This window comes from Ursus maritimus, unplaced genomic scaffold, assembly GCF_017311325.1.
Source record: "Ursus maritimus isolate PB19 unplaced genomic scaffold, ASM1731132v1 scaffold_6, whole genome shotgun sequence".
Taxonomy (NCBI): Eukaryota; Metazoa; Chordata; class Mammalia; order Carnivora; family Ursidae; genus Ursus; species Ursus maritimus.
This window is the reverse complement of record NW_024426774.1, coordinates 34,439,531-34,462,280: the sequence shown is the minus strand read 5'-3', so window position 1 is coordinate 34,462,280 and position 22,750 is coordinate 34,439,531. Positions and strand designations below refer to the sequence as shown.

General features: G+C 51.3%; 1 protein-coding gene across 2 annotated transcripts in view; it reads left to right on the top strand.

Annotated features, from left to right (window-relative positions):
* The first annotated feature begins 22,119 nt into the window (after positions 1–22,119).
* MAL (mal, T cell differentiation protein) overlaps positions 22,120–22,750 on the top strand; it is a 24,139-nt gene continuing 23,508 nt past the window's right edge. Inside the window, exon 1 of one of the 2 annotated variants that reach the window (XM_040623177.1) lies at positions 22,120–22,355. In XM_040623177.1, coding sequence (XP_040479111.1) covers positions 22,263–22,355 — 93 coding nt within the window. In that variant the 5' untranslated portion in view covers positions 22,120–22,262. The remainder of the gene's footprint in view (positions 22,356–22,750) is intronic. The other variant, XM_040623176.1, reaches the window with a different exon arrangement.

The following is a 22,750-nucleotide window of genomic DNA, read 5'->3' as shown; positions in this document are numbered from 1 at the left end:
AAGAGGACAGAATGGCGGTGGGAAGGGCTACAGGAGACAGGTCCTGTGGTGTGACCTGGCCCTGGTTTCCTCAGACAGGTGTTTTCATGATTTCTACGGGGATCCCCCACCCCCGCTCCCCTCCCTTCAGGGGCTCAGCTGTGCACCGTTGGTTTGCAGACCCTGAATGAGGAGGATGTGGCTCTGTCCGCTTGGGCTGCTTTCTGAAGACACTTGGGCTGCCAGCTTCCCCACCCCTCCCCAGCCCCTCCATGTGGTCCTCTTCCCGCAGGAGCTAAAACCACTCCAGCCCCTTCCCTGGCTGCCTAGCCCCCATCCAGTGCACGGTGAACTTTACTGGAATCCTTTGCCATGACCCACTTGGGTTCCAACATGAAAGCAGACTGCCAGCCTGTCACTCACTCTCTGGATTCTTCAAGCTTGAATCTGAGACCAGTCTGAATGTCCCTCACACTTCGCGGTCACCGGTTAAACTCCAAACAGGCTCCTTAAAGCCCTTGACTTGATACCAGCTCCCCCTGCCCCCCCACCCGTGCCCTACCATCCCCACATCCTCTGATGGTCAAGCGGAGAGCCAGACTGCTCAACTTCTAACAGACTGCACTTGGCCCCTCGTTCTGTGCCCTCCAGCCCCTCGGGTGAAATGCGGCATCTACTGCCTACGGGGCCTCCAACGACACTTCCAGGTTCATAGGGGCCGCATGCATGGGAAGCCCAAAGGCTCCATACTGTATCCACGCCTTGAATTTCTCTCTACATTACTGTAGGTTCACACTGTCGTTCCCACATGGCAGATCCCAGAATGCCCGCAAGGCAGGTGTGACGAAACCCCCTCCAGCCTGGCTCGAGGCCCTCTGTCCCGGTGACACCTTGGCAGGGAGCAGCCGCCCCAGGCAGACATAAGCCCCGGGGCCTGACCACGGGCTGCCGGCCACTCAGGCCTGCTGGGCCCCTCCGCCAGCGCCTCACTCCCGCCCCCGCTCTGCTCCGCCAGCCTGGCTCCTCCCTGTCTGTGCGACCACAGGTTTAGAAGGAAGTGCAGGACAACTGAGAATGAATCAAGCCTGTAATAACTGTTCGTGTAAATGTGGGCGTGTCTCATGTTCTAGGTGTCTTGTCAAGTGTGAAAGAATTTGGCCTAGTAAAGATTAAAATGTGTCATCAGTTGAGGTCTGTGATTTTAAGTCAAAACGTCCAAAATTTCCCAACAATGTTAAAATAGTTGAGAGAAGTTGGGGCGCCTGGCTGGCTCAGTCGGTGGGGCGTGCGACTCTGGGTCCTGGGGTCGTGCATTCGAGGCCCATATTGGGCGTAGAGATCACTTAAAAATAAAATCTTTAAAAAATAATATTTGAGAGAACTTAAAACACACAGTATTTCTAAGTTTAATTTTTCAGGTTGATGAGAGCTATTTAAATATTCAGGAAGATTGTATATAAATCAAATAATTGAAATATGTAAAAGGAAAATCAAAACTATTCTATTTATAGATATCATTTTAAGGGCTTAAGGATATTTAATTATCAAGAAATAAAGGCACCCTTAGAATGATTGCTAAATATATAAGATGAAATAAGTAAAATCTAAAAATTCGTTGGGTAACATTAAATACTTAAGTAAAAACTAGGTTTTTGTGAGTGTCATAAATTGGATATTAAACCTGTAAAGCAGAGTAATCTTGCACCATAAACCATCGTCACAGATGGTAAAAGATGTCAGAGGAGGCTTCCTGCAGGGGGCTGGCCAGAGGCAGCCAGAGTGATCCCAAAGCCATGATTAAAACAGGGGAAGTCTAGTCAAGAAAAGACCTGATTTCTCCCCCAGAGTCACAATTTTTATCTATTGCTCTTCAGTTGTCATTATGAAGGCTCTCATTTCAAAATCCATCATGGATCTTGTTATTTAATAAATCTACTCTTCGGTTATTTGTATGGTTGGATAAGGCCTCTAGCAAGAGTGGGGGAGGATTTGCCACGAAGCAGGGAGGCCTCAGCTTCCAGGCCCTTCCGTGGCCCTGGGAGGGAGCCCTGGCCATAAGCATAGCTATGTGTTGTGTACGTTTTTCAAACTGCGAGTGTACAAATAATCATTTTAAATTTGCACTACTGAGACTCAGAGACCACTTTGCCAGTTTGTGGCAGAATCTAGCTTTGTGGTTAAGACAGGGGCCCGGGAGCTCCAAAGAACCGGGTGCAAATTCCAGTTCTGCCACTTTCTGAGTTTAATGTCATCTCCTGTGCCTCTGATTCTTATGCTGACAGTGGGCATTCCAGCAACTCTTCTGTGACAGAGCCGCTGTGGGCTAACCTACAAGTTTCAACCCAGGGGCTCCTGGCTGTTGTACAGCCAAGTTAAAGGGTGGAGGTCCTGCCCTTGCCTATGAATCAGCTTGGGCCGCTAACCAAACACGAGAGACAGTGTGGCGTAACCAGCATTTATGTCTCACAGCTCTGGAGGCTGGGAAGGCTAAGATCAAGGTGTTGGCAGTTTTGGTCCTTGGAGAGGGCTCTCTTCCTGGCTGTAGACAGCTGCCTTCTCTGTCCCCACATGGCAGAGAGAGAGGGAGCTCCGGGCTCTCTTCTTTTCTTCTAAGGATACGAAGCCCATCTTGGGGCCACGCTCTCATGACCTCAGCTAAACCTCGTTACTCCCAAAGTGCCCACTCCAAATGCCATCGCAGTGAGGGTTAGGTCTTCAACATACAAATTTTGGGAAAACACAATCCGTCAATGGCCCCTCGGCAGCTGAAGGCCTCGTGGAGGGTGAGCATGGGGTGAAGGGACGTGGTAAGGGGCGAGATCTTTGCTGAGCAAAGGCAGGAAGAAGAGAAGGCGGAAGCAGGCCCGGAAGACACCCAAGCCATGAGAGAGACGCCACACGAGGCCTCCTTCAATCAGAAAATAGTCCTCTGTGACCCCACCCTGCTGCGTTTGGCTCCCACTGTGGGCAAAATAATGTCGCAAATAAGTGTGTCCAGGCTGTGCCCTGTGGCTCCTGCGGGCTAGAAGCTTCTTGCAGGAGCCGGCAGGAGCAGCAGGGTTTGGGGAGTGGAGAGGAAGCTGTCCTGGGCCTGGGGAAGGCAGGCTGTGCAGATTATAGAAAGCGGGGGGAGACGGGAAGTCTCTCCGGATCATAGCTAGGGCCCGAGGCTCTCCTTTAGTAGCCATTCATCTGAGATGGGCACAAGCCAGGAAAGACTTGTCCAATCCCTCAGCAACTCCGAGGGGAGGTACCGCGAGCCTACTTCACAGGTGAGGGGTCTGAGGCTTAGCAGAGTGCCATGACTTGCCACAGCTTCCAGGCCACAGCGTGGACTTGAACTCATGCTATGTGACCTCACAGTGCCCACTGAGGGCCAATTCTTAGCCCCCCAAGTCCCTGCCCCACAACCACCGCACACACTATCCAGTCCGGAGGCTGGCAGCTAGATCAGGCCTCATGAGCACTGCCTCTGGTGCTGCTAGAGTCTGGGGAGCTGCCAGGGTGGGGAGCCCGCCCTCCCCTGAGTCAGTCAGTCCTGCCGTGGGTTCCCTGGGCCCCGGGCCAACCAGTCTGGTGCAGACCGAGTATTAAATGCACCCAGTGACCAGCGGCCCGGCGCGGCATGGACCGGTGATGGCCAGTTCTGCTCCAGCTGAGGAGTGATGGAAACCCAGATCACATTCCAGGGTCTGTCGCCAGGCTACAAATGCTGGAGGCTGTGGGCAGCCCCACCCCTGTGTGTACACAGTTGCTCCAGCTGTCAGCATATCGGCGGCGGCGAGGCCAGAGGCCTTCTGCTTGGGCCTCGCGGTGGGGGAAACTAGATGTTGGAGTCATCTGTGATCGGCCGGAAGGCCTTGGGCCTGACTCCATGATGCCATCACCAGCTCGGCCTCCTCTTCTTCTTCTGATAAATGGAATGTTCAAAGAGGAAGTCTACCAGGAGGCAGGTCATGCAGTGGTCAAGGGCTGCCCTGTGTCAGACACCAGACACGTCCGTCTCAATTCCTATGAGCTGCACCACCCCCACTCTACAGATAGGGAGACTGAGGCTCAGGAGCCAGGTAATGATCCAGCCTGCCCTTGTCCCATGCTGGCCACTGCGACCACTGCCCAAGGCTTTGGGCACCAGGATGGTGGCCATGGGGCAAAGGGAGGTGGAGAGGGGGCTCTGCATTCTGGGTCAAACATAGACTTCAACCAGGCTCCACCACTTCCCTGGTGTGTGGACTTAGGGAGTCACTGGCCTCTCTGAACATCACTTTCTTTGTTTATAGGATGGTTGTGAAGATCAGTGATCATGGGTAGAAAGCCCTTGTGTCCCTAATATGTGCTCAATAAAGATCCACTTCCACCTTGTAATTCTCAGAAGGGGAGGTGGGAGATGGCTCTCGACACCAACTTCTTGTACCAACAACCTTGCCTCGAAGTCATGGGCCTCGAGGGAGTGCCCCACCACCAACCAGTACACAGGTGAGTTTTCTCTGGCCCTAGGAGAGGTTGCCAGGGCCTCACCTCTTATAAAACTCCCCTACTTCCTGGGTGCAGTGCCCCCTTGTGGCCCAGGGGTCAAGTCATTGGTGCTCAGGGCTTAGACCTTCTTGGGTCTTCAGGTCTCTACTGACAACAGAGAGGACATTCCCCTCTTCTATAGTTTCCTCTTGTCTGGTTAAGTGTGGGGACCGAGGCTGAGCTCCCCCACTGCTAGGATGGCCTGTGACCCACCTTAGTGCTGCTGACCTCCAAGTCCTGTCAGACAGGGGACATCCTTCCTAGAGGACCATGCCCGGGTTCTCCAGGGCTGGGTAGCCCCCCAATGGATTTCTTCCCCCCAGTATCCTCCAGTAAGACATTGGGGTTTGTTGGATTTTTTTTTTTTTTTTGTATAAATGACACCACAGACATACACAGAGACAGAGCGACCCACAACTGCTCTAAGTTCCTTGGTGTTGTAGAGTCAGGGCCCCTGAAATGCATAGAATCAAGCAGCATGAACACTGAATCAGGCTGCTTCTGAGTGCAAGGAATAGAATCCCCACCCCAAAATGGTTTATATTATAAGAAATTTAGTGCCATAGCTCACATAATAAAAAAACTGGAGCACCTCAGGGTTGATTAATTCTGTAGCTCAACCACAGCTGGGTCCTAGGTCAGCCTCGCTGTTGTTTCCATGGTTTTTCCCTTATTATCTCAGGGAGGATGCCATAGCTCCAAGCATCGTATCTTCAATAATAAGGTCTGAAGACATTAAAAAGTCACACCATAGGAGCATCCCGTGTGGTGTAAGGCCTGAAACTAAGGCCTAATATCATGTGCCACCTCGGCATCTGGTGAAACTGGGAGGAACGTCAATGGCCTAACTGCTCACTCCCCCCTCTAGGTCCCTGCTAACCAAAAATCCCTCCCGAGGAAGACCCAGCTCCTGCTCACCCCCAGGGACCGGGTGTCAGTTCCAACAGAATGAATGGAGGGCCTCAAACACTCTCCCCCACCACGGGAGACCTCTCCCACTAGAGAGTGAGCTCCGTGAGGAAGGGACTTTGATCTGTCCAGTGCAAACTTCCCAGTGCCCACAATCAGGCCCGGGAAAGAGTAGGGGCTCAATAGTTGTTAGTGGCATAAATGCACGAATGAACTGAACAAATGAATTTTATAATTGACTTGGGTTGTGGCACCTGCCCAGGCCTGAACTAATAACTGGGAATCGCTTTACCATGATGGACCCAGACCAGAGCTTCCCATCCAGTGCGCTTCAGTGAGCAAGACACAGGGGTGCTGAGACAGTCGTCCCCTAGCCCTGGAAGAGGCCCGGGCCACCCGCGCCAGTTGTAACACAGTGTTTTGGGTTTTTTATTTTTTAATGCTGTCTGGAGCCAGTTTTGAGGCCCTGGCTCGAGGCCGGTCAGCTGCCCTCCTTGCCCCCACTTCCCCTCTGGGGCTTTCCCACTCCGGACCCTATGTACCAGCCCCAAACCCAGGGTCCGCATACTGGACAACTGCACACAGCCTCTCAGCGGTCTTTTAGGCTGACTTTCTCAGATCCCTGAGGGATAATTCAAATTAGCCAGTCCATGGGAGCCCGAAAAAGCTAGCTACCCCACCCCACCGGCCACCCACCAACGGCCCCTTCCACTCCAGCCACCGGTTACCTTGGCCCCGGCTACAAGCGCCCGTGCAGCCCTGCCCGGCAGCCTGTTCCTGTTTGAAGCTGTAAGTAACAGAGTCCGCCTTTCATCTGAGTGTCTTTGTGCTGTGTCCACCATCAAAGGAACCTTTACATCTTAGGGAACAATTGGTGCTGTGAGCAGGATGGCGTGGCCGGGACGGCTGGTCCGTGGAGAGTTTTGTCGGGACACTGCTCTCGGTGGATTCTTTGGTTCCAGACCACGGCCAGAGGAGGGGCTTGGGACGGAACTCGAGCTCGGGGGTGAGCCTGGCTGCGAGCTGCTGCGTCTGCCTGTGGCTGTCCCTCCGTCCTTCCCCAGACTTCCTCAGCATGAGAACGCTGCTAATGAGCGGCACTGAGCGACCGGACTCGGGCCCTGCCTCCCCGATCAGGCAATAGGTCACCTGAGCCACGCTTGCTCTTCCGGGCTGGGTGTTCAGTGTGTTTCCAGAAAGCCCGAGTGGAGTGGAGGCCCCTTCCAGGAGCTCGTCACTTACTCAGTGTCATTTTTCTGTATTAATATTTAGCATAGAACCCTGGTTTGTGTGTTTCGGGGACCCTCGTGGAAGAAGGTGTTGGTTGGACACCCAACAAAATGAAAGAGAAATGAGAATCGGTGCCAGGTCTCACTGTCCATGTGTTTCAGGGGTGGGGGTGGGGGTTGTGCAGTCTACCTGTCACCTCGCTGTCACCTGCACACTTCCTGCCCCCAGACCCTCAGGGGCATTGTGGCTCACACCCTCTCCCAACCCCCAACTCCTGCTGAAGTTACCTGATTGTTTAAATAATGCAAGACCACTGGCCAGTGTGCTGGAACCCCAGTAAGTGCCCCGGCCTACTAACATGCAGAGGGACTGAACCTCGCACAGGGGGGCTAACAGTGTTGTCCCCAGGACAGGCTGCTATCAGCTCTCCGAAGTGCAAACCCTGATCTCTGGTCTCCCCTCCTTTTCCTGTAACCTCCTAGAAGGTCCGAACTAGCAGTTATCAGGGACTGAAACTAAAAACCACACTTTAGGCTGCTAGAAATCTCTGCCCAACTCCCCTGCCAAAAAAAAGACAGACAGACAGACAGACAGACAGAGAAAGAAAGAAAGAAAGAAAGAAAGAAAGAAAGAAAGAAACCTGGATCCAGGGAGAGGAGATATATATATATATATATATATAAAATTTTTAATATTTATATAATTTCATTATACATTTATATACACACATATGTATAATTAAGTCGAAACTAAGATCTATAATCTGACTCCATTGAAAATCCAAAGTTTACTTTAAAAATTATGTAACTCCTCTTGGGAACGGAGTACCAAACTGTCTTTTCAATGACTAGTCTGAAAACCTACCCGTGGGCCTCGCCGTAGCTGAATGGTAACAGAATCTACATTCATTATACATTTATATACACACATATGTATAATTAAGTCGAAACTAAGATCTATAATCTGACTCCATTGAAAATCCAAAGTTTACTTTAAAAATTATGTAACTCCTCTTGGGAACGGAGTACCAAACTGTCTTTTCAATGACTAGTCTGAAAACCTACCCGTGGGCCTCGCCGTAGCTGAATGGTAACAGAATCTACACTGTAAAACACGGCGAAGGGACACGGCGCCCCTTTGCTGGACAGCCCACGGGGAGCCGCAGCGGCTCTGCCATCGAGCACGGTTCAGAAACAAGATCTGAACTGCGTCCACCTTGGTCAGCTGTGACATCATGCGGACAACATCCTCCTCCAAGGAATTCTGTTTTCTTGGAGGACATATGAGTCCAACGGCGCTTAGTCCTTTTTGGGTCTGCAGGTAACATATCCCTCATTTACCAGTTCTACTGAATCTCACTGATGCTGCTACTTACACATCAGCCCCCCTTAAATGGGGCTTTCACCAACCAAAGACTCTAAAAGCTGAAAATCAGCAGGCACTCCTGTTAGTGCCCTCAGAAATCCCTTCATTCTAGATGTTTAGCAACCTCCCCATCTGTCTCCTGGGCTCTCTGGACGGCTCATGCTGTCAGAAGTTGTCCATGGGCTTCTGATGCAAAAAACACCTGCCCTTCTTAGCTCCATGCTCTCTGCCATTAATTGCTATTAGTAGGCCTTCTCCAGGTTGGAGGTGCAAGTAACAAAACATTCCGCTTTTCATCTCTCCAAGTGTGAGTGTTCTGTTTCACCATCAAAATAATCTTTAAATTTTTTTAAGAGACCAATACACCAAACGCTCTCTGACTCAGGAAAGGTTGGGAAGCACTGGCCCTGGGAAGGTGCCATGGAGCTTATGGGGGCCCAGGACCCGACCAAACTCAGTGTCTTGAACAAGGAAGAAGACAAGGTGGGGACGGGTGGGAGTAGGCTGCTGCCAAGGTCAGCCACAAAGGTCAAACGTAGCTGCCCATCCGTATCCATCCCCTGCAAGCCCCGTGTCAGAAGCACCGGGTACTTGCCGAGACAGTCACCTAAGGGCAGATCAGTCCCTCACTCATTCAGAGTCAGGCACTCGCTTGTTTATCAAACATGCATGCTCTACACCTTAAGGATAGAAAAACGACTAAGACTGTTCTTTCCTTGAAAAGTTCCCACGCCCTTTCCATGGGATAATAAATACTTATGGTAGGAGAGATACTGGGTGAATAAAGTGCCACGAGAGGTGTGGGAAGGAGCTGCCCCAGGGAGTGCAGGAAGGAGAGATGGTGGGGGCCACACAGGTGTACCTGGAATCGAGGTGCATTAAGCAGAAGTGAGAGCAGAAGGCAAACGCGCCAACACAGAGTAGGGCAAGGAAGGTGCTGGTCACTGTGCAAAGGACCTATGGATGTCACATTAGACATCTAGGGCAAAATGGGTGCAGACCGAGGGCATTCTGACTGGTCCTCGAGGGAGAGGAACTGTGTATTGTGCATCGATACAGAAAATGAGGGTGTGGATGGGAGAATGAAGAAAGTAGGGCAGCATCACGTAAGCAGCACAGATCACCAACCAGAGCTTGGACAGTCGGAAAGGCGTGCTTCCTGACCCCGCCACCGCCCTGCCAGTGTCCGTCCCAGGACACAGCCGCAGTGCTGGCTCCAGCCGCTCAGCGTCAGGAGCCGACTGCAGATTCACTCTCATCCGTGGAAACCCGCAAGGACCAGCGATGCTTGATGACTTAGACCGGCTTCTTGTTTCTCCAAGGATCTCACTATATTACCTCATGGGATCCGTTCACTTGTTCAACAACGATTTTCGAGGACTTTCTCTGTGCCAGCGTTATTCCGGGCTCCGAGAACAAGGCAGGCATTCCAGAGGGCAAGCATTCATTAAACTAGTACGTGTTTGACAATTTTCTATTAAAGAAAGTGCCATGAGAAACGATTGGGGAGATACAATAAATGATGTGGGGAGGAAGAGGCTTCTGGGTTGGGGGGAACCTGTCAGGAAAGGTCTTGCTAAAAAGAGATCACGTGACTGAGCCCTCCAGGTGGAGAGAGTACGATGGCCCTGACATGGGATTGGTGCTTCCTCTGTTTGAGGAGTGGACAGGAGGGGCAGTGAGACCCTAAACTGCCCGAATAAACAAGTGGATGAGGTTGGGGTAGGCAAGGGCCAGCCGGGCGGTGCTTCGGGGGAGAGGCCATCAGATGGCTGTTAGCACAGGCTGGATGTGGTCTCAGCATAGCTGGAGGAGGTTCCCCCAGACCAGCAAGGAGGCTACAGAGTGGCCGTGGAAAAAGAGGCCTCCCGCTTGGACCAGGGTGGTGGGGGGAGGGGGAGAGGATGGGCAGATGGGTGAAATCTTCTGGAGAGTCCACGGGCTTCGGTGTGAGGTTGATGAGAGGAAAATCAAGCTGCCCTTTGGGTGTCTATGGGCCCGGGGCTCAGGCAGGAGAGGACCTCAGCCTTCACTGTTGCTTCTGATTCCTAGGACTCCATCTGCCCTCCTTTCCCACCATTCTTTTCCTTTCAGTCCCACCCACCCTACCCCTGCACAGAGCACAAGTTTCCACCCCCGCTATTCGAAAACTGGACTGTCTTCTCCACTCTATCAACTCTGTCCATCAGGCCATGGCTGATGAAAACAAACCCAAGTCATTCTTTTCCTCTACCGGGTGCCCTGGCAGGCAGAACTCAGGACCAGGAGCTAAGAATACAGCTTCCCTTCTGGTCCCAACTTGTGGGCTTTTGAGCTAAGGGTTGCAAGGTTTTTGGTGACCAGTCACCTGGTTTGTTCCTGCTTTCCAGTGCAAGAAGAACTCGGTGACCACAAAGACCATAACAAAGTGGAAATATACCCTGACCCAGAAACAAAGCAATCAACAAAAGAAAGCAGTGAAATTGCTCCAAGGCTATAGCAATTAATATGAATGTAAGAGCAGTTAAAATGCATGAGAAACTCAGGACAATACTTGCAACATTGTGACCTTTCCCAAAATTGTAAAAATAGTAACCACTCACACGGTATTCAAATTGGAAAAAAAGAAGTAAAACTATCTCTGTTTGTAGACCACATGATCTTATATGTAGAAAACCCTGAAGATCCACCCCAAAAAAGCTGTTAGAACTAATAAATGAATTCAGAAAAGCAGAGGAACACAAAGTCAACACACAAAAATCAGTTGCATTTCTACACACAAATAATGAACAATCTGCAAAGGAAATTACAAAGATAATTCCGTTTACAATAGCATCAAGAAGAATAAAATATTTAGAAATTAACTTGACCAAGGAGGTGAAAGACTTGTACAATGAAAACTATAAAACATTGCTGGGAGAAATGAAAGAAGACATACATAAATGGAAACACATCCTATGTTTATAAATTGGAAAACTTGATGCTAAAATGTCAGTACTACCCAAAGTGATCTATGGATTCCATGCAATTCCTATCAAAATCCCAATGAGGTTTTTTGCAGATTTAGAAATACCTATCTTAAAATTCATATAGAATCTCAAGGATCCCGAAATAACCAACACACTCTTGAGAAAGAAGAACAAAACTGGAGGACTCATACTCCCTGATTTCAAACCTTATTACAAAGCTACAGTAATCAAAGTCATGTGATATTGGCAAAAATACAGACAGATAGACCAGTGGGATAAGAATAGAATTAAACCCCTGCTTTATGGTCCAATGATTTTTGACAAGGGTGCCAAGACCATTCAATGGGGAAAGGACAGTCTTTTCAATAAAAGGTGCTGGGAGAACTGGATATCCACATGCAAAAGAATTAAAGTGGATGCTTCCCTAATACCATATATAAAAATTAACTCACAATTGATCAAGGGTCTAAACATAAGGCCTGAAACTCTTGAAAGAAAACATAGGACAAAGCTTCACGACCTTGGATTTGGCAGTGATTTCTTGGCTAGAACACTAAAGGCACAGGCAATAAAAGAAAAAAATTGAGAAGTTGAACTTCATGAAAATTTTAAAATTGTGTGCGAGAGGCACTATCCACAGAGTAAAAAGGCAACCCACAAAATGAGACAGAATTTTTGCACGTTACATTTTTGATAAGGGGTTGGCATCCAGAATGTATAGAGAATTCCTAACACCCCAACAATGCTCAACAAACTCAGCAAACAACTCGATTCAAACATGTGCAAAGGACCTGAACAGACGTTTCTCCAAAGACGTACAAATGGTCAATAAGCAAATGAAAAGATGCTCGACATCACTAATCAGTAGGAAAATGCAAATCAAAACACCATGAGATACAATGCCGTCTCACACCTATCAGGATGACTACTATAAAAAAAGACCAAAACATAACAAGTGTTGGCAAGGATGTGGAGAAATTGGCACCCTCTTACACTGTAGGTGGGAATGCAAAATAGTTCAGCCACTATGGAAAATAGTATGGTGGGTTCCTCAAAAAATTAAAATGTAAACTACAGCAATTCCACTTCTGGGTGTATACCTGCAGGAATTAGAGGCAGGGTCTCAAAAATATATTTGCACACCCATGTTCACAGCAGCGTCATTCACAACAGCTAAAACGTGGAAGCAACCCAAGGGTCCATCAAAGGACAAATATAGAAACAAAATAAGGTAGATGCACACGTTGGAATAGTATTCAGCCTTAAATGGGAAGGAAAGTCTGACACATGCGATGACACGGGTGGACCTTAAGGGCATTATGCTCCGTGAAATAAGCCGGTCACAAAAAGACAAATACCGCATGATTCCACTATATGAGTAGTCAGCATACAGACAGGCACCAGGGGCGGGGGAAGGAGGGACGGACAGTTGGTGCTTAATTACCCATTAAGTTTTGGTTTCACAAGATGAGAGTTCTGGGGATGGGTGATGGTGGCACCTGCACGGTGATGTGATTGTATTTATTACCATGGAGCTGTATGCTTAAAAACAGTTCAGATGGTAACTTTTATATTAAGTATATTTTACCACAATTGAAAAAAATTTTAAGTAGAATTGTTGGGCAATTATAACATATGTAAAAGAGTGAGCACAGGAAAACACTTGACAAAAGGGAGCCCGTTACTGGTCACAGCAGTAGCAACACACACTTCCACGCTGTATCACCGGTAGAAAGACGTAAACCTATTTTGTAACTACAAGAGATCTCCAGGGGCGCCTGGGTGGCTCAGCCAGTTAAGCAACTGACTCCTGATTTCCGCTCAGGTCAGGATCTCAGGGTGGTGAGATGGAGCCTTGCATCGGCTCTGTGCTCAGTGGGGAGTCTGCTGAAGAGTCTCTCTCCCTCTCCCTCTGTGCCGCCCCCCCCCCAAGAAAAGAGAGAGATCTCCAGAGAAGGAGAGAGGATTTCTGACTGAGCGGGTCCTAGACTGGCAGTCGAGGCATCTGGGGGCTGGGAGGGGCCCCCATAGATAGTCATGGAAGGAGTGCAAAGGGCAGGGAAGTTATGAGCAGGATGGGGGAGCGGTGGGGGAGGAGCAGGGGCAGGAGCTGGCAAAGGCGATCACGCTAGTCCTCCACCTCCCGGGCGGGACTCAGAAGCCAGCCAGGTGCAATTGCAGGGGGCGTGAGAGGACCCAGCCCCCTGAGCAGGTGGTACTAGAGCGGCAGGTGAGAGCTTCTCATGAAAGCACAATGGAGCCCTCTGGGCTGGGCGGCTGCTCGGGACCCCGAGGGGCTGCTGGAAAGGACCCCAACCACCCCCACAGACCCAAGAGGGTGAACCGTCCAGAGCAGACCAGCTGGGTGACTCAGACCAGGTGAGGCGGGACAGGATGCGTCCCACTGGCTCCCAGTGTCATCTGGTCCGGCAGCAGGTGATGGCGCAGTGGGAGCCATGGGGGCGAGCCACAGAGAAAGCAGATTCACCACGGGCTGGGTTTCTACGGGGCTGAGAGATTGCATTTGCTGATGAAAGTTCTGGGACCTTTTCTAATTTGTGGTCCTTCCTGAGCATTGCGAGGCCACGAGGACCCCTTGAAGAGCTCAAAGTCGGGCAGCAGTGACACTCACACGTGGTCATCCGCTGGTTTCGTTCTCACCTGCTGACGGTGGGGTTGGCTCTCAGTTCTGAGTTACAGGAATTCGCAGCTGGTGGCCCTGCAGTGACTAGAACAGAAACTTCCACTTACTGAAAGAATACGGAACAGAAACAGCCTCAGGCTCTGGCGGTGACTACCAAATGAGGCAGTGAGGCAGGTGTGTGAGCGAGAGCCAGAATGTTCTCTAATGGAATCCGCATCTAGGTCAGGGAGAAACGTGTAATAGTGAAGCTACGTGAAAGGCACATGCATGTCGGTGATGAATCCCAGCGGGATTTTTGAGCACCACTGAATACCAGCTCTCCCATCTCGAAGTTTACCTCACGGCAGGCACCGAAAGGGCCCTCGACACACTTTATCTACACTATCTCGTGTGATCCACAAACAGCGCTGTGAGAGAGGGGCTGCTATTGCCATTTTACAGACAAGGAAACCCAGGTACAGAAATCAAGTAATCTGTCTGACGTTATACAGCGGGTCCATAGCAAAAGGGAGAGTTTTAACCCAAGTCTCGAGTTCGCGGTCTGTGATCGAAGGGTGCTCCAAGGTCTCTCATTTTATGTTGTATATTCAACATGGGACCATTGGGAGGGTGATGTTTGTGATAAAATTAGGGGCACAGCCCTGACCCTGGCTGTGGCCATCTTTGTGGGAGGCAATATGCAGAAGAGAAAGCCAGAGGTCAAAGTTCAGAAGGTCAGATGGCTGAACGCTCAGTTTCTTCTTGTGGGAAGGAAACCCCAAGGTGAGAGGGCTGTAACCACCGGATGACTTGAGGCAGCCCAAGCAAGCAAAGAACATGGGGTGTTTGTCAACCAGGGGCCTCCAGGGGCCAGGAGGCATGCCGCCCTATCCCTGACCTCGGATGTGCAACCATCTCTGTCCAGCCACACCTCTAGCCTGTTAGAGGTCGGGGCCATTTGGGTATAACAGAAGAAAAATAAAGTTTCTAGAAGTGGGGAGCTTTGAGATCCTGCCCCCCCGCCAGCTGGCTCTGTAGCAGACAGGAGTTCCCCACGCGGCAGAACAGAGACCTCCATAGGCCAGCAGGCCGGAGCCCGGATGGGCTTTCCTGGGATGCGCTTTCCAATGACAAGTTCATTTGCTATGTCCACTACTTAAGAAAAAAGTGACATCTCTTTTCTACCCTCAGCCCCACCTCGCCCTTACCCACCAATTCGGCCCCCAGAGGGTACCACTGTGAAAAGTGTGGCTTCTGTCCTTCCAGGTACTTACTTATTTATGCATTTTCAAACTTAAATTTTCTTAAAAGACATGAATTATGCTTCATGAATTGTTCTACAGTGTCCTCTTCTCACCTCCAAAAAATACTCGCCTGGCCATCATCCTCAGTTAGCACACGAATGCCCACTGTTTTCTGGCACTGGCGTGGCCTCCTACGGTAGGAACACAGACCTTGTGTGTCTGGGTGACTTCTCCTACGCGGAGTGGATGTGGTCACAAGGCCTCCTGGAGAATGGATCATCCTTTCCCACAGAGTTGCCCGCTCTGAGCAACTGATCCGGGGTGGGGGTGCGGGGGGGTGGCCGTGAAGAAGAAAACTTGTCTCAGAGAAACTGGTAATGCCTGGATCCTGGTATCTTTGATGTTTGGGGTTTTTTTCTGTTTTGTTTTTAAGATTTTGTATCTATTTATTTATTTGAGAGAGAGAGAGAGAGAGAGAGTGGAGGGGGCGAGGAACAGAGAGAGAGGGACAAGCAGACACTGAGCCAAGCAGGGAGCCCCGTGCAGGGCTCAGTGTCACACCCCCAAGACCATGACCTGAGCCAAAATCAAGAGCTGGCCACTCGACTGATCAAGCCACCCAGGTGCCCCGGTCTCTTGGATGTTTATGGGGTTTAGGAAAGATGATGGATCTGAGAGATGATGGGGTCTGGGAAGTGATGGTTTGGGGAAATGGTGGGGTCTGCAGGGGTGATGGGTTTGTGAGGAGATGAGTCAGGGAGTTGATGCAGAAGTGATGGGGTCTGAACCATCTCCCATGATGCAATGGCCAGCTCTGCACAGCCAGAACTGCTCCCCAAACCAGCCGGGCTCGTGAGAGAGGAGTCCAGCCCTCCTCCCCATAGGCTATGGTTGCTGTCCACCTCTCCAGCCAGGCCCTTTCATGCACACCTCTGTCATGCACCTTTCTGGAGGCTCCTCCTCTGTCATCCAGGTGAGGAAGCAGGGGATCCCCACTCTTTCTTCCAAGGTCTTGGCTGCTCTGAGTCATAGACCAATACCCAAGGCAGTTAAGAGCTGGAAAAACGGGTCTGTTTGTCATGATAGGAATCAGTTTACCCAAAGGACATACATTATGTCACGGTTGGCAAGTTTAGGAAACCAATGGAACAACATAGGAAATTAGAAGAGGTTGGGAACAAACAAAAAAAGATCAGTGGAGTCTGAGGGTCCATCAGCTTTCCAGAAGCTTTCCTACATACTTAATTTTCCCTCTCCCTTTCCTTCTCTCCCCTTCCCCCAACCCCTCTCCCTGTCTAACAAACACTCATTGCCCCTCCTATGCACCAGGCCCTGTGCTAAGCACTGGGTACCCAGAGATGAATTAGCAAGTTCCTACTCTTCTCCATAAGAATATTCCATTCTTCTTCTGCACCAAGTTTCATATTCTACTTGGTTGAGGTTTTATGGTTTTATTGTGTTTTCTGACCTCATGCTATTCCAGATCTCCAGGGTCCCTAGGCCAGTTCTGAGATCTCTGGGCTGGTCCCTGGACCCGTTTCTTTTGGCTCTGTTCTGAGCAGTGGGTACTAACCAAACATTCCCAAGACCAAAGAAACATGGGCACCTGCTGGATTCCCCTCTCTTCCTCCAGAGGTAAACTCCCACTGGCCTTGGCAAAGGCCCTGATGGCTTGCAGGTACGCTGGCCTCACCTCCACTACCGAGGCTCCCACACCTACCTCCCTTTCCAGCCTAGTTACCTGCGCCCAGACTCTAGAACGTTTCACCAGGAAGGTGCATTTAAAGCTGAATGAATGAGTAAGTGACTAAATGAACATAGAAGCTCCAGGAGGTAACAAGTCGGCTTCTTCATGAGTTCTAAGAGATGATATGCAGAGATGAAAAGAGTTGCCTTGATTGGGGAGAATCAAGGGGCACTCATACAATGCTCTTTTTCTATGTTTCCTTAAGGGTAAGTGGATTTTTTGTGTGTGTGACAAAAAACAGAAATCCTGAGGAGAGATAGTAAGCCCGGGCACCCCAACATGGCCAGTGGGAGCTTAAAGGTTTCCTTCATTCTCTCAATGGCCGGAGGGTAAGGGCTTCTCTAGAAGGTGGGCTCCTGGTCATCCGTGAGGGGTCAGTTCCCATGGGGAGGCCTGTGGAGGAAGCCCCAGGTTACAGTGAGTTTGAGAGCGAAAGGCCCAGGGAACAAGGTGGCTCTGGGACGCATCTGCTAAATCCGGTATTTACTCAACAACGGCTTCCGAGTCTAAGAAACACGTTGTGTGGCAAAGGCTATCTGAGGGGTGTTGTAAGCGGAGCCTTGAAGGAAAGAGCTAAGCTGGGAGCAGGCCAGCCCCAAACCTGCTGAGACTACATTCCGAGGAGCCACTGGCCCAGCCCTGCTCTGTGCATCCGACATTTGCGATGTTTCAGGCAACTTGGGCCGAATTCCTGGTGCAGCTCCAGGTCAGGGGCTGAGCTCTCTGCAGACGGACAGAGTCCACCCCACTAAGGGGCAGAGACAATGAGCCCGATGACTCTCTAGGCTGAACAGGGGGAAAGGACTAAGCTTGATGTATGCTTTCTGCCTTTGAATTTTGCCTCTTTTCTCCTAAGCCCAGCCTGCCCTTGGCCTTTCCAGATGGCCCCAAGAGCCACCTTGAGCCCCCACAGAGATCAAAGGACTCACCGGGCCTCACAAGACTCATCCATGCTGTTCCCTTCGCCTGCTTCCCCTTCTCCCTCTTGTCTGCACGGGCCCTCCTCTCACTCCCTGTCCGCAAAAGTCCTGCCTTCTTCTTCCAGAACTTGCTGCCTGTGCTGACTTCCTTCTCTCCTGGACTCCTATGGCTGTTCACCCTCTAACTTCTGCCCCTATCTGAGTGCCTCGGACCCGTGATGTGGATGTCCTTCTTTATACCTGCAGCCCTCTCCTTGTGCGGAACAGTGCCTGCCTCCTCCCAGAGAGGGCCAGGGGCCTGGCACATGCCCTTCCTCTGGAGAGCAGCTCTCTTCCCTCCCCCTGGGCAACCACCGCTCACTCCCTCCTTCACGAGCTCCCCTGACCCCTAGGCCATGCCAGGCTGCATTGGTACCTGCTCCTGGGGCTCCCTGCACTCTCCTTCCAGCACCAAACTTCATTACACATTTATTAGGCAGTGTCTGATGGACCTGTCTCCTGGGCCACATAAGCTTCAAAAAGGCAGGAGGGTGGCTGGCCTGCTCCCAGGCTGTCCCTGTTGCCCAGCGCTTACTGAAGTGATTGGACGATTGAGGGCAGGGGCCTTTATTCACTTGACCGCCACATCTTCAGTGCACCCAAGAGGCGCTCAGAAATAGGAGACTGTGCCCACCCCCTCCCCCCAGTCGCAGAGCAGCTGGCCAGGTACCATCTCTCCGAGGCCAGTCTGCAGAGACAGGGAAAGTGCCCAGGGCGGGCCCGGTCCCCATGTCTATTGACTTTGAATAAAGCCCCTTTTGGATGGAACTCACCTAGAGAGCAGGAACTCTGTCTTCCTCTTTAAAGACCCTCCACCCCCCGTCCCCGTGCCCGTGACAACCCTGTTCTGTGCCGAGAATCTCAAAACCTGGCGATGACTCTGGGAGTGGGGGATGGCCATGTCTCCCTGGCACCAGGAAACATGAATCTAGAAGTTGAGAACAAGGGGAAAAGATCACAGGCAGTGGTTTGTGGCCACTGGAGGCAACAGGGAGCAGGTGTCCATCTGTCCATGTTTCCACCTCTAGTTTCTAAATGTGTGGATTTGACGCAGCAGGCATGGAGGCAATGGGGGTAGTCTGCCTTCTAGAGTCAGGAGGCCCAGCTGCCTTTCATGGGGTCTGGGCACATTTCCTCTCCACTCTGAGTCTGTGCAGCAGGGTGATACCTCCAGGAAGGGCTCTGTGTGGTTCAACTGAGGTCCTGTGGGCCAGGTGCTTATGGTGGTGCTGGGCACTTAGTAGGCCATCAGCAATGCTAACTCCCCTCTGCCGTCCTGGGGCCAAGGCAGCTGAGACTGTCATTAATCCATCCACCCAGCAGGTGCCCTCATGGCTTCATGCCATGCACGAAAATCTGGGGCTGTGGGGTGACTATGAAAGATAAGTGCTGACCCAGGGTAGCTCTCTGAACTCGGGCCTTCATCCAGCTTCCCTGTCCATAAACAGGAATGATGACTTCCAACCTTGTGCACTCAGTCAGGGGAGGAAAAGTCCAGAGCCCTATCAGACAGGCAGAGATCCCTCAGAGGACGGGTGCCCACTGCCACGTTCAAGAGGACCGCTAAGACAGGATCGGGGCGGCTGCATGGAGCATGGCATTTGGTTGGCAACTGCCCGTTTTCAGCATTGTCTCAACCAAGTGCTTGCACCTTTGGAGACATGGCGTTATTCAGGTTCAAGGCTGAGTTCCACCACTCACCAGCTGTGTGGCCTTGAGAAGTTACTTAACCTCTCGGAGCCTCCATACCTCATGAGTAAAATGGGAATCATTCTACAGACCTCAAAAGCAAATCACATTATTTACTGGCCATTCCTGTTCTGTGAATCCTTCCCTGAAAACGTCCCTCTCCACCTTCCTGATTCCTTCCCCTAGCGTAAAAGCTGGACGTGACCTCCTGTACCCTCAGGATGGCATAGCAATAGTCATTTTCCACTTTCTAAAAACTGCCCTAGGCCATTTTATTATTTTGACAAAAGTCCCAGATCTACCCAGACAGACCCTCACATTCACACGCACTGTGGTGCTAGGAAGACCAAGGACATTGTGATGAGTGATTATTGGCTAAGGTTATTTTTTCATATCCTGCTGGAAACCAAAGTATGGTCCTGGGCTTCTTATAAATATGAACCAAATAATCATCAGCAAGTAGCTCAGAGCACCCTCCAGAAGCTCTGCTGTGAAATCAAGACAGACCTGTCTCTACTGACTAATACTTTTTACGTTCACAGTCATTTAATTTTCTCCTTGGGCAGCCAGCTCAGACAAGGTTGGGTCCATCCTGGCATTGGATACCCATTCTTTGGGCATTTACCATGAGCTGGGTTCTTAGCTAGACACCCAAGACGTGATATACAGGGACAATGACAGGCAGACAGAGGACGGACATGGAAGATGCCCTTGCAGGAGGGAGAGTATGGTGAGGAAAATGAACAAGAAGCAAAGGCCTGCAGGTGAGACAGGTGTTCACAGAGCAAGGGACAAGCCATCCCTTGACCTTGGCCAGGAGAGGTCCAGGCCCTGGGGACCTGGTAGGGGCCAATAGGCCTCGGCACAATGGCACCCTAGGTCTCAGGCCCCCAGAGCCAGCAGCGCCAAGAAGGCTCACAGAGGCATAGTGGGATTTTCTCATTTCAATTGCCTGGTCCCTCTCTGTAAGTGGTCAGAACGGACAGCTAACGGGTGACGTACGAAAGATGTTACGGTTCGAACTCTACAGCCAAGAAGGAATTCTTGAGACATCTTTGGCTCAAAAAAGTGGTTTTATTAAAGCACGGGGACAGGACCTGTGAGTAGAAAGAGCTGCACTGGGGTCGTGAGGAGCGACCGATCATACAGTGTCAAGTTTCTGAAACTGATTTATATAGTTTCAAGGAGGGGGTTAAGGAGAGCACAAGCTTCCCGGGTATTTTGGAAACGAGGTTCCAGGATCTGAATGGGGGCTAGCTATTGTTAGGAAAAGGTCATTTATTACTATTTGGTAAAAACTCAGTCATGAGGCTCTTCAGATGTATGTCAGTGGGCCATGTGCTTGGAGGATGATTGCCAACATGTATCTTGAGGGGTAGAGATAAAGGAAGTTGCCAAAGCAATTTTTGTATGTTAAAGTAGACTTACAGGAATCTGGGGGGTCAGGCTAAAATTGCCTTTTGCCCCCTCGGCAAAGCATTAACATCGAGGCAGCTGGGTTCTTTAGAGGAAGGTCACTCTGCCTGGTTCAAGGACATGTCAGGGGGTTATAGGTAGTAAGGAAATTTAAGCTTTCTTTTGCCTTTGTTTCCCACATTAATGGGCATGGATTTTTGCTTTGGGAAATGTGTCCAGGAATTTACTTCTCTTCATAGGAACTAGGAGAAAAAGAGCTGTGTAGAGGGGAAAGACTGAAGGTCCCACTGGAGGGAGGGGAACCCTATGTCCTGCTGCTTGCTATGGGTGAAGCCAGCAGAAGCACTGGGGAGGGGCCTGGTGATTCAGTGGGTTAAGCGTCTGCCTTCTGCTCAGGTCATGATCCCAGTGTCCCAGGAGGGAATCCCACATCGGGCCTCCCTGCTCAGCAGGGAGCCTGCTTCTCCCTCTCCCTCTGCTGCTCCCCCTGCTTGTGTTCTCTCCCTCTCTGTCAAATAAATAAATAAATAAATAAATAAATAAATAAATAAATAAAATCTTTGGGGAGGGGGGAGAAAAGCAGCACTGGGGAGTCTGAGTTGGGGACATGTCCTGAACTGCCAGCAGATTTTAGGCTTTAGGATTTGTAGAAGAAAGTACTGTAATAGTATCTAAAAATAAATGGGCAACTACTGGAGTCTGATACTTATCTTAAAATAAAGGCAAAAAAGAATAAATAAATCGTGGTCCAGAAAAAAACAAACAAAACCAAAACAGGATCCAGGCAGTCAGAGCACATGGGGAGGAGTCATCCTACCTGCGGAGGCCCCAGGGTACCCCCTCTGAGAGGAGATAATTCTGCTCTAAAAGTGCCCCTCCCTGACCCTTGAATTCAACGCAGACTTGCCCCAGCACCGCCACCGGCAGCTCTCCTCCGGGGGTCACAGGGCTGAGAGCAAGCTCCTACCCTCAGACAGATTGGCAGCTCCAACGCACAGCGGAGTGGACCACGCGCTGGGCTCCGAAGGCGCGGGGAGAAGGGGTGGGGGGCCAGAGCTGGTCTCAGCGCTGCCCCTGCAGACGCCCAGCCGAGCGCAGAACTCGTCCCACCTGCAGCCTGAACGCGGAGGTCGCATTTTAAGCGCACCCAGCGGAAAGATGAAGGAGAACCAACTTAAGAACAGTTAAAGCAATGGTGACCCTAGGGGTGTCACGGTGGGTAGTTTGGAGGGATCTAGTTATTGATGATTATTCTTAAGGGTTGGTGATCACGTGCAAAGCGTGCGAAGCGCCTCGCCGAAGGGGCTTGGTGCCGTTCCAGGTGGGAGGTGGCGTCGGAGGCGGGACCCAGGAGCCCATCTCCCGCCCGCAGCGCCCCAAGCCCGCAGCGCGCCCTCCGGGTGAGTCCGGGCGGCACCCGCGGCGCTCGGGCCGGATCCCCGGTGGCGCGCCTCTTGGACTTGGGCGGGGACAGGGCGGGCGGTGACCGCGGCTCCTCCCTCTTCGGCCCGGGGCTCCCCTACTCTTAACCCGCGCGCGGGGGCGCCCGGGCCACTGGGCTCCGCAGAGCAAGCGAGCGGTCAGCGCCAAGCCGGAGCCGCGCGCATCCAGTCCCGAGGCCGACGCCTGCACGCCGGCATGGCCCCCGCAGCGGCGTCGGGGGGCAGCACCCTGCCCAGCGGCTTCGCGGTCTTCACCACTTTCCCAGACCTGCTCTTCATCTTCGAGTTTGTGAGTGGCCGGCGCGTCGGTGCTGGGGAAGGGGCGGGATGGATGGTGGCGGCCGGATCCGCCTGCTGCACAGGTCCCCGGAGCATCGCGGTAGCAGGGCCAGACTGAGGAAAGTCTCTCTCCTCCTACCCACCCCCCGGTCGTTTGGCCCGCTTTAGACAAGGGCAACGGGGTAAACAGTCTCCAGGACCGAGGTGGAAAAACCAAATTCGCAGCGTGGGTCAAACGTTGGAAGCAGGCCTGAGTCCACTTGCTGTGAGCTGGTTTCAAAGCCGCGCTCCCAACTCGCTTCCCAGGAGCCGCGCAGAGTATGCCCTTGCAGGAGAGCGACGTCCTTGTATAAGTGGCCAGCTTTTCCCAGGGTTAGGATTTCGTTTAAAAAAAAAAAAAAAAAA